A 12,204-nucleotide genomic window follows, 5' to 3' on the forward strand; every position below is an offset into this window, starting at 1 on the left:
GAACATCAGGTGTGGTTATATGCAGATGATATGCTACTGTACTTATCGGACCCACTGGAGAGCATGGGAAGGATCATGGGCCTGTTGGGGAAATTCAGTGTGTTCTCAGGATATAAATTAAATGTAGGGAAAGTGAAGTGTGCCCAGTGAACGAGCTGGGTCTGCGAGCCAACCTAGGAGGGTTGAGGATTCAGGTAGCGAGAGAGTGGGCGATTGTGACATAAGTTACTTGATTTGATGCCTAATATGCCATTTGGATATCACAGATCCTGTTAATATCCTTGTTTAAATATGTACAGCTGGACAGGTGGTATGTATAATGTGTCTTTAAAGGCTTGGAGTAATATATCTGAAAGAACTATCCTGCCATGGGATCTGTTGATCCAATAAAATATAGTTGACAAACATATAGCAATCGAGCAATGTAAGCGAATACGCTTTGAAAGCAAGGATAAAGAAACACTGGGTAAGATTTTATGAGGGGACCCTCTACTTTGGATCAAAATCCCTGTATGGCAGGACTTCCTTTTTGCCAAAATTCCAGCATTAATATACAGGAATGCTACTACAGTACACAAAGGAAGATAAGAGGATATGAAAGGGCATGAAAGTGCCCCAAAATGGCAGAAAGGCTCCAACTAAACACTTTGGGCTGAACTTTATAGGAAATGTGGTCCCCCACAGGAATCAGGAACAGGCTGACCCCCAGCTGGCCCCTGAGCCATTTAATGCCTGTCGTGTCTTTAAGTCATAGTACGCCTGTGCGGTGATTATACATTGACGTCAACAATGCCTCCCGTCTGGACAGGTACCTAATTCTGCAGATAGAAGACCTATGTGTGAAGTTAGCTGGAGTCCTTCCTTTTCCAAGTTCGGGATAAGCCACCCCCATCTCCAGCTGGAGCTGGGTGCTGATTTTAGGCTTTTTGTAACTATTAATACTCACAGGGGCCCCTATGAATACACAACACTGCTGCTTGGACTGTCATTGGCTTGAGCAATGTTTCAGCGCACTATGGAGAACATCCGGAGAGGGCTACCACATATGGCGGTCTACTTGGATAACGTCCTGGTCTCTGGAGAAAGCACGCAGCTGAGCAATCTGGAGTAAGTCCTCTGCCGGTTTTCTGAGATGGGTATCCGCCTCAAGGTTTCCTATGCCAAAGAAGTTACATACTTGCGGTATCGTGTGGACTGGGATGGATTACACCCAGTAGAGGAGAAGGTGTGGGTGATCAGACAAGCCCCAGCTCTGGAAAACACAGCATTACGGTCATTCTTAGATCTAAACTATTCTGGGAAATTTATTCCTGGCCAAGTGACCATCCTCACTTCTCTGCACACATTGCTCAAGGAGCACCAAGAATGGTCCTGGAGGGTGCCTCAGGAGGAAGTTTTTGTCAGGGTGAAGCAGCAGCTAATGTTGTTGTCTGGATTATTGACTATTGACACAATTAGACCCTTCCAAGCATCTTTTGGAGGAGATGTGTGATGCCTCGTCTTACGGAATTGGAGCTATATTGTCCCACCGCATGGCTGGTGGAAGAGAAAGGCCTACAAAACTTGTGTCAAGGACACTGGCCGTTGCAGAGCACAATTACTCTTTGATAGAAAAGGCCTGACCATTGTATTCGCGGTGAAGAAATTTAATCAGTAAATGCAGTAGCTGGTCACTGTGGAATGGAAGTACAGCATCAGAGCTATGAGTATAATAAACTTAGATTGGGGATTTAAGGCCTCGTCACCGGGGAACGGAGCTGGAGCGGAACCAAAGAGGCAGAACATCGGAGCCCTGAAATAACTTGCCTCGGGGATTTCGCTAAAACAGAAAGAATTTGAAAAAGTAATGCCACAGGAAAGCTGCGACCTGATTGGCATGGCTACGCTGATAAAATCAGCTCTAACTTTGAAAACTGCTCATCTCAAAAAAGTAGAAATGGCTGGGCAGCTGATGTGCAGTAGCTGTATGATGTGGGAGATGGTAAATCCCATTACGAGTTGCAGTAACCACATCTACAGCAAATGTTTGGAACTGAAGGAATTTCGACTCAGAGTTGATGAGCTAGCGTCTGAGCTTTGGACATTGCGGCACATCAGGGAGGGGGAGATTTCCCTGGATGCTTTGTTTCAGGAGGCAATCACACCCCGTCGATTAAGTATCTCAAATTCAGGTTAAGTGGCAGGCAGCCGAGTACGGGGATAATGGGTAATTACTCTAATTGGCAGGAGGTGACTACTGGTGTACAGGGATCTGTGTTGGGGCCTCAGTTATTCATTAATGACTTGGATGATGGCATAGAAATTCATATATCCAAATTTGTTGATGATATAAATTCAGCTAGGGATAGCAGGGTGTGATTGCAAGTGAGGCAGGTAGAGGGGTCAAGAATTTCAACATGGAGGAACCTCAGCTCTTGACCTTGCCCAACAAGGTACTTGCTCCCTGTGTGGATGAGGAAAAGGACTGTAGGGAGGATGTTCAAGCTGATTCATAGAACCATGGTACAGGAGGCCATTAAGCGGAGGGAGCAAAAAGACAAGTGGTAGGGGATTCCATAATTTGGTGAACTGATAGCATCCTTTGTAAACAGAGATGCTATGTTGCCTACCTAGTGCCAGGGTGAGGGACATCTCTAACTGGCTTGAAAGGATATTAGCGAGGGAGGGGGAGGAATTGTTGAGGTCTGCGTTGTGACAAACATATTAGGCAAGACTAGGAAATTAGTCCCTCTGGATTGGAAAATTACATTCGTCACTCCACTTTTAAGAAGAGTGAAAGGGGGAAACTAAGGAATTACAGACCCCTTAACCTAACATCTATGATGGCGAAATTGCTGGAGTCTATAGTCATGGATAAGGGTATCGAACACCTTGAAAAATTTTGGGAGAGCCAGCATGGATTCGTGAAGGGAAAGTCACGCCTTACTAATTTTTTTGAAATTTTTTGAAGAGATGACTATAAGGTAGCGGAGAGGGCAATGTCCATGGATGTTATTTATATGGACTTCCAGAAGGCATTTGATAAAGTCCCACATAAGACACTGTTAACTGAGGTGGAAGCCCAAGGAGTTGAGGGCAAATTATTGACATAGTTAGGAGATTGGTTAAGTGGCAGGCAGCCGAGTATGGGGATAATGGATAATTACTCTAATTGGCAGGAGGTGACTACTGGTGTACAGGGATCTGTGTTGGGGCCTCAGTTATTCATTAATGACTTGGATGATGGCATAGAAATTCATATATCCAAATTTGTTGATGATATAAACTTAGATGGCATGGTAGATATCCTAGGTGATAGTATAAAATTGCAAGGAGACACTGACAGACTAGTTGAACGGGCAAAGTTATGGCTATGAATTTAATGTAAGCAAGTGTGAGGTTATCCAATTTGGATGAAAAAAAACATAGAGCAGAGTACTTCCTAGGTGGAAAGAGGTTAGATACAGCGGATGGTCAGTGACTTGGGTTCAGGAGGATAGATCCTTAAAATGCCACAAACAAGTGCAGAAAATAATCAAAAACGCTAATGGAATGCTAGCCTTTATATCTGGAGGATTGGAGTATAAAGACATACAAGTGATGCTGCAGCTGTACCAAACCCTAGTTCAACCCCATTTGAGCACTGTGAGCAGTTCTGGGCACCACATCTTCAGAAGGATATTTTGGCCTTGGAGGGAGTGCAACGTAGGTTTACAAAATTATACCTGGACGACAGTGGTTAAGTTATGAAGAGAGATTACACAAATTAAGCCTGTTTTCGCTAGAATTTAGAAGGTTAAGGGGTGATCTGATAGAAGAATTTAAAATATTAACAGGAGAGATAAAGATAAACTATTTCCACTGGTTGGAGATTCTAAAACTAGGGGGGCATAGTCTAAAGATTAGGACTAGACCATTCAGGAGAGTTACGAAGCACTTCTTCATTCAAGAGGTTTGGAACTCTCTCCACAAACAGCAGTTGAAGCAGTTGTTCATTTTAAATCTGAGATAGAAGGGGTATGGACCAAAGGCAGGTATATGGAGTTGCGCCACAGATCAGCCATAATCTCATTAAATGGTGGGACAGGCTTGAGGGGCTGAAATGGCCCGCTCCTATTTATGTGTATGGCTGTCGATTCGTTATTGTGATGGACCAAAAGCTATTGCTAGGGCTTTTTAAAGAGGTCAAGGCGATCCCATCAATAGCGTTCACCCAGATTTAGTGATGAACCCTGTGCTGGCAGCATATGAGTACACTGTAGGAAATTGCCCAGGCACGCAAATTGCGAATGTGTTGAACAGGCTCCCGCTTCTGACATGCCCCCCCATGTCAACTAAGTTGACGAAGCCTTTTCGGCACTAACTTTGTAGACACTTTGCAGGTCACAGGGCAAAGATATGCCACATTGTCTTACATGGGGGTCAGCAAGGGAAGCTGCCTGCAGAACCATAGGCCTTTCAAGCCAAAATGCTGGAGCTCAGTGGAGAAGACAGCATCCTTCTGTATGGGGCTCACATTGTGGTACCACTCCAAGGCAGATACACCACCCTTCACGTTCTGCACAATGGACATCGGGTGTGGGTGTCAAAAATGAAGATGCTAGCCTGCAGTTGCGTGGTGGCCAGGTCTGGATTGTTCGATCAAATGACTGGCCCAACAGTGCACCACATGCCAAGAAGAGCAGAAACTCCCACCTGCCATCCCGTTACATCTGTGGGAATGGCCAGGCTGGCCTTGGGTGTGCCTACATGGCGATTTTGCTGCACCTTTCCAAGGATTACTGCTCATGTTTGAAGCCCATTCCAAATGGCTGGAAGTCCATCGGATGTTGTCCACCACATTGAAGGTTACGGTTGAGAATCTCAGGCTCTCCTTTAGCACCCATGGCATTGTGGAGGTGCTGGTCAGACAATGGCACCCCATTCACCAGCAAAGAGTTTGAGCAATTTTGAAAGCAATTGGGCTGCGACATATCCGCACGGCCCCGTATCACCCTTCCTCGAAGAGGCTGACCGAGCGAGTGGTGCGTTCAAGACGGGTCTGAAGAAGCAGATAATGGGGTCCCTGGAGCCGCAACTGGCAAGATTTATGTTCAGCTATCAGACCACACCGTAGAACAATTGAAAACTTGTCCCCAGTCACTGATTTACTCAAAACTTTAATTAGAGCAATATCGAATCATGCATTGGAATATGCTGCCAGAGAGTGTGTGGCAACTGAGTCAATCGTGGTTTTGAAAAGGGAAATGGATAAACTCTGAAGGGAAACAAATTATAAGACTATGAAGGGTGGCATGGTGGCATAGTGATTAGCAATGCTGCCTCACAATGCCAGGGATCCAGGTTCCATTTCGGCCTTGGGTAACAGTCTGTGTGAGTTTGCACTTTCTCCCAGCGTCTGTGTGGGTTTCCTCCAGGTGCTCAGGTTTCCTCTCACAGCCTAAAGATGTGCACGTTAGGTGGATTGGTCATGCTAAATTGTCTCTTAATATGTTAAAGATTAGGTGGGGTTACGAGGATAGGGTGAGGGCCTGATCCTAGGTAGGGTGCTCTTTCAGAGGATTGGTGCAGATTCAATGGCCGATTGGCCTCCTTCTGCAATGTAGGGGTTCATGATTCTATAAAGAAAGTACAGGGGAGTGGACTGTGTTACCCTTGCCGAGAGCTGGCCGGATGCAACGAGCTGAATGTCCTTTATATATGCTGAAACCATTCTATGATTCATGTTGCAGCTTAAATTAATTGTTTTTATTTCTCCAAAATAGTATCCTGCCCTCTCTTTAGACTTAATTATAAAAGGGAAACCAGTGAGAAAGGTGTATGACTGAGGTCTACACCAGAGAGAAAGTCTATTGCAAGAGCCACAGAAATAGGGACGTGTGATTAAAAATATAGATAACGAACAAACATGCAGATAGGAATATCAGATTCAAACCATATTATAATATACTTTTTTGTCTGTCTCTATAGATTGAAGGGGTTGGATAATTTATTCCTGAATTTTACATTGTCACAGTGTCATGAGATCTCCATTTTTGGTAAAAACTTCCTGAATTTCCAACTCAGTTTATCAGGTAATGTATTAATTTTTGCCAATAAAGTTTTATAGAATTAAATGCATGACTCCTTTACAGAGATGTTTTACCATGGAACAAACTTGATGCTCTTAAATAAGATTTTGGAAAAGGAATTTCTCTGCTAGGATACTGAAGATATTTATCTTTGATAGCAAGGTTCATTGTCCTCAATGCACATGAAAATGCTAAATTCCTGAGTGCTCCAGGGAGCAATTGGTAACGGAGCAATTGGTAACAGAGACTATTACAGCAAATCTCTGCCCAAAATGTAATCTAGAACCAATGCTGCCATTTAAATGAGGCAAGGCCACCAATAATGAGTCACCCAAACATATGGATAGCCCGCCAAAAAATTGATACTTGGGATTTCAGAGCTCTTTCTCAGTCTAGTAGAGGTCCAAAGTAGGTACATGGGAAATTCCATTTTCTCCTTCAGTGGGGTTAAAAATTCAGTTAACTCGTGTTTCCATGCAACAGGAATGAGGAGCTAGTTCAGTTTAATAATCCAGGTGATTAGTGGCCTTTGAAGGCATGTGGCACTTTGGGAATGCCGGACTTGGAAATGGTTTGCGTAGCAACTCCTGCATACACTGGAAAACCTTGAAAGAATACTATCTTGATGTCATTGGCTGATGCACTCCCAGGATTGGAAGCATGGCCCGCATGCCAAAATTAGTGCATCAGTCAATAGAGATCAGTTGTGAAGTTGCAAAGTGTGATCTGAACCTGAACTAAAATTAAAGATCATTCAACATTATGAAGAGGTGGTGTTTTACAGTATATTTAGTTTAGGCTCGGTGGAAGAATGATGATTGCCCTTGAAAGAGTTTGTTTGCCAGTGTCAGAATGAAGACAAGGAAGATAGAGGACTGCTTGACCTGGATATAGGAGGTTGTCGCCATGTCTCCTGGTCTGCAATCTGATCTTGCCTGGCAGTAAACACAGATCTTATGATTTCAATTGCAGCTCCACTGCAGTACTTTGACATCAGGAAGATTCTGCCTGTGTTGCAGTGGCAGCTGAGAGAATGGTTACTAAACCATCCATCAAGGGTCGACCTGCCTGTGCTGCCATGGGGCTGGTCACCATTTCCATGCTGAATATGGGGGGATACAAGCTTTGCCTTCTGCCAATGAAGCCAGGTTCCTCCATGTTTATTAGCAATGACAGAAGGTGGTCTGACAGGCTCGTCAATGCATGACACATTTGTGGTCATCAGCATTCTCCTGTGTACCAGCAATCAAAATCCTAATTACATTGTGCCCACATGGCACCTGGACAATGTGAGGGGAAGGGAGATCATGTTTAAAAACCAAAGGAATACAGCTTGATACTCAGACAGAAGCGAGTTGCCAATAACACACACCGGGAGATAGTTAATCTCATTCTTTCCAACGGGGAATCTTCTGTATCATTGGAATATTATGAGAGCAGTAGCCAAGACAGAAGGAGAATCATGTTTACTTACACAAGGAGAACCTCCTACTATAGAACTTAAGGTATTCATGTCATGGAATGCAAAATGAAGTGCAATAAATAATGTCTCACGACTAGATAAATAATCTGTGCATGAAATCATGCAGCTAATTAATGTTAGTGTTTCTCCTGCAGGTTCCCTAGGAATTGCATGTAGTGATGGCACTAATGGAACCCGCGAATGGATAATGAACACTTTCTTCAGATTCATGACAATATTTAACTACAGTGACTTCACAGCTCTGAATAAGAACTTTTCTGGTGTAAGTCATTGAAACTATGGCATCTTTTTTAAGCACATACCTTCAGACTGTGATATCTGGGGCGGGATTTTCTGTTTCAGTTGGGACCCCAACACCAGAGTCAATTACGAGTCCTGACAACGCACTTTAGTATGGCAGTCATCTGATATCAATGAAGAGTGTAGGAGGGCATGCCGGAGCAGCATCAGGCATACCTAAAAATGAGGTGCCAACCTAGTGAAGGTACAACACAGGACTACTTGCGTGTCAAATTGGAATTGCATGTATAAGCAGCAAGTGATAGACAGAGCTAAGTGACCCCCACAACCAATGGATCAAATCAAAGCTCTTAAGTCTTGCCACATCTAGCTATGAATGTTGTGGAAAATTAAACTCACTGGAGGGGTGACCTCCACAAATATTTCAATCCCCAATGATGGGGGAGCCCAACACAGAAGTGCAAAATTAAGGCTGAAGCAATTGTTAAAATATTCAGACAGAATGGTTGAGTGGATGGTCCATCTTGGCCTCCTCTGGAAGTCCCCGGTATTTTAGATATCAGTCTTCAACCAGTTCCATTCACTCCATGTGATATCAAGAAACGGCAAAAGGGGCTGGTTGCTGCAACAGCTATGGGCCATGACTGTCATGATATGCAAACATGCAACCAATGAACACTCAGAATAGGACACAACCAATGGGCAGTCAGGACACTCAGATTTTTTTATTTTTTTTATTTTATTTATAAATTTAGAGTACCCAATTAATTTTTTCCAATTAAGGGGCAATTTAGCGTGGCCAATCCACCTATCCTGCACATCTTTGGGATGTGGGGGCGAAACCCACGCAAACATGGGGAGAATGTGCAAACTCCACACGGACAGTGACCCACAGCCGGGATTGAACCTGGGACCTCGCGCCATGAGGCTGCAGGGCTAACCCACTGCGCCACCGTGCTGCCCTAGGACACTCAGAGATGGCATCAACACAAGGGGGCATGACATAAATACTATAAAAGGAATGAGGCACTCACACCCTGCCTCTTTCCACAGACAGACATCGAGAGAGTTAGACAGGGTTGATCAGCAGCATCACGCCCCAGCACGTGTCTTAAAGCAAGCTGGTACAGTTAGACTGAGTTACTACAGTTAGATTAGCAGAGTGTCGAACTCATTTGAGAACTGTTAATAGTTCAATAAACACGTTGAACTCATTTCAGAGTCTGGAGCATCCTTTAGTTAAGACTGCATCAAGTAGCAGCCTATGTTATCCGAAGAAGCACAACACACTGACAGTATTCCAGCAAACGTACTGAAGGCTTGTGCTCCAGAACATGCTATACCCCACACAAGTTGTCCTAATACGGTAGTCCCCCGTTATAACGCGCCCCGCAATACCGCGGTTCGCGATATACGGCGGGGGGGTTTATGGACCCCAACTTACTTGACTCATTTTAAACTCTTTTTGAAACAGCACCTTTTTGAGCCGCGATGATTAGACCGATTAGCAGCGATGATTACCCGCGATGATTAGACCGATTAGCAGCGATTATTACCCGCGATGATTAGACCGATTAGCAGCGATGATCACTGTCTTGTACTGTAGAACGATTAGCCGCGATGAGTAGCCGCGACCGATTAGCCCAGTTACACAGCCATAAAAGGGATACCTTTTCCAGTGCAGGTATCTTCGAGTTCGAGTTCAGTTGCTGTCGTGTCGTTCAAAATATTTAAGCGCAAGTCTTACTCAGTGAGTCAAAAGATACATTTGATAGACCGGCTTCGAAACGGGGAAACGAAGGCAAAATTATCCAGAGAGACTGGTGTACCAGAGTCAACCCTCCGTGGGTGGGTGAAAGATGAGCCCAATTTAAGAGCATATGTTGGGACAGTTTCTCAGAGTGAAGGGCTTAGCAGGAAAAAGGCAAGGAACGCTAGTGACAGTAACTTAGAGAAGGCTGTGTTCACCTGGTTTGTCCAGGAACAGTCTGGTGGCACCCCCCCTATCTGGACCTATCATCAGGACTCAGGCTGAGAAGTTCCATCACCAGCTCCACCCAGAGGACAGCAATTTCGTAGCCAGCAAGGGTTGGCTCCATCGGTTCCAGAAAAGACATGGGATAGGTGCAGTTACCATCAGTGGTGAACAGAGATACGCCGACTCAGGAGCCGCAGCAGCCTTTCCCGACATCCTCAAGAACTACATGGTGCAAGAGGAGCTGACCCCAGAGCAATTCTACAATGCAGATGAGTCAGGGCTTTACTGGAAGATGCTGCCTGACAAGACCCTAGCTGTCAAGGATGATGCCCACAAGACTCTGGGGTACAAGCAAGCCAAGAACAGGCTCACCATCCTGTTTGCCAGCAATGCCACGGGAACACACAAGCTGAAGCCATTGATTGTGGGCAAATTCAAGTCTCCTAGATGCTTTCACCACATCAACATGGAGAACCTACCCATTACCTACCGGAACTCTGGCAAAGCCTGGATGACAGCTTTCTTATTTGAGGAGTGGTTCTTCAAGTTCTTCGTACCCAGTGTCAGGGACCACCTTAGAGCCCGCAACTTACCGCAGAAGGCCACACTCCTACTGGACAACTGCTCAGCCCACCCTCAGGGAGATGTTCTCAAGACCAGGGATGGGCAGATCCAAGTGCTCTATCTCCCAAAGAACACCACCAGCAAGATCCAGCCATGTGATGCTGGCATCATTCAGACCTTCAAGTCTGTGTACAAAAAGGAACTGATCCTGGAAATGATAGACTCTCCTCTCACTGTCCCAGATTACCTGAAAGCCATCACCATCAAGGATGCCTGTTATCTGGCAGGGAAGGCCTGGGGAGCTGTGACAGAGAAGACCATCGCCAACTGCTGGAACAAGGCCCTAGGAGCAGCACTCCCACGACCCCAACATTACCCGGATGAAGAGGATTTTGTAGGCTTTACTGAAGCAGAGATCAGGGCAGCTGAGGAGAGGCTAGAGGACCAACTGGATGAGAACCTAACACTCCAGGATTGGGTGGACAGGTGGGCAGCAGCAGAGGATGACATGGCACCCGCAGAAACATTCACAGAGGAGGAGATCATCGACCAGGTCACCCAAGAGGAGGCAGAAGAAGAAGAAGAACCCCAGCCCACAGTGGCAAAGAGCCACTCGGATGCCATCACGCACCTGAAGTGGCTCATAGCATACACAGAGCAGCAAGACTTCGACCCGATATACATCCTGCACCTGAAGAACCTCCAGAGACAAGCACAAGTCAAGATGAGGAAGGGGATGTGCCAGAGGAAACTCACAGACTTTTTAAAATGATTTTAAAAATATGCGTGTAAGTACAATTTTAAGTATATTATTGTATGTATACGGTATATTATTGTATATATTTTAATACATTTAAAACTTGATTTAAGACTTGAACAAACTTTGCTGTTTCTTATTTAAAACGCCCTTCCATTCAGCAATGTTCAGTATAATCAGCGATGTTTCCTCTCGTTCATTCATTTCGATATCCGCCATCTTGGATATCCGCGGCTCGGTTACAACACGGGTGGCTGTCTTGGACCCGAACACCCGCGTTATAACGGGGGACTACTGTACAGCTAGCACACGGGTATCTACCCGGCAATGTGGAAAATTACTAATTTTCCCGACACACAACCCTGCCAATTACTGTCCCATCAGACTTTTGATCATCCGTAAAGTGATGGTAGGGATCATCAAGAGGAATTAAGCTGTACTTGCTTCGCATTAACTGCTCACTGACACTCAGTTTGGGTTCTACCAGGGCCACTCAGCTCCTGACCTCGTTACAATCAGAATTCCAGAAGTGAAGTGCAGGTGAGAATGACTGCCCTTGATAAAGGCTGCATTTGACCCACTGTGGCATCAAGGAGCCCTAATAAAACTGGTGTCTGTGAGTCATAGGGAAAACTCTCTGATGTTGACTGACTCCGAACCCTTGGCCCATTTCTCCAGGCACCCCCACCCCGTCCCAAGCACATCACGTGCAGATGATACATGTGAGTGAGCCCTCAGCAGATGGGGAGGAGTCAGACAATTGCATAGATTGAGGAGCACTGGCGCTCAGCTCGCTGTGGGATATTACCACCTCCCACCCGTGACATGTCGGATGCACCTGTGGGCTGTGAGATGCAAAACAGGTTCCCGCTTGAGCCCTGGAAGGATCCTGAGGCATAAAAATTCAGGGCTGTGGTGACCTTGATGGCCACCGGGAACAGATGACCTCCTCCTCCTCCAAGTGGTGCCAAGTCCGTGAGGACATGGCACAGGTGCTGCATAGTCTCCTTGTTGAGGTGGTTGCATCATAAACTTTGACACCTGCAGCATTTCTCGTTTTCGGCCTTTCCCACTACTCACCGTCTTTGTTTCGCTTCAGTGAGAGGTGCAACAAGGCTGGAGAATCTCATTC

The 12,204-nt window shown here is 45.4% G+C and overlaps 1 protein-coding gene and 1 long non-coding RNA gene across 2 annotated transcripts in view; one reads left to right on the plus strand and one right to left on the minus strand.

Annotated features, from left to right (window-relative positions):
* Positions 1-12,204, minus strand: part of LOC119978725 — a 131,909-nt gene that overhangs the window by 119,563 nt on the left and 142 nt on the right. The window lies entirely within an intron of this gene.
* The window catches only part of LOC119978724, a 139,992-nt gene that overhangs the window by 24,770 nt on the left and 103,018 nt on the right, over positions 1-12,204 (plus strand). Inside the window, exons 6-7 of the mRNA XM_038820558.1 lie at positions 5,950-6,053; positions 7,668-7,795. Of these exons, the coding sequence (XP_038676486.1) occupies positions 5,950-6,053; positions 7,668-7,795 (232 nt within the window). The remainder of the gene's footprint in view (positions 1-5,949; positions 6,054-7,667; positions 7,796-12,204) is intronic.

Source organism: Scyliorhinus canicula, chromosome 15 (assembly GCF_902713615.1).
Source record: "Scyliorhinus canicula chromosome 15, sScyCan1.1, whole genome shotgun sequence".
NCBI classification, from domain to species: Eukaryota; Metazoa; Chordata; class Chondrichthyes; order Carcharhiniformes; family Scyliorhinidae; genus Scyliorhinus; species Scyliorhinus canicula.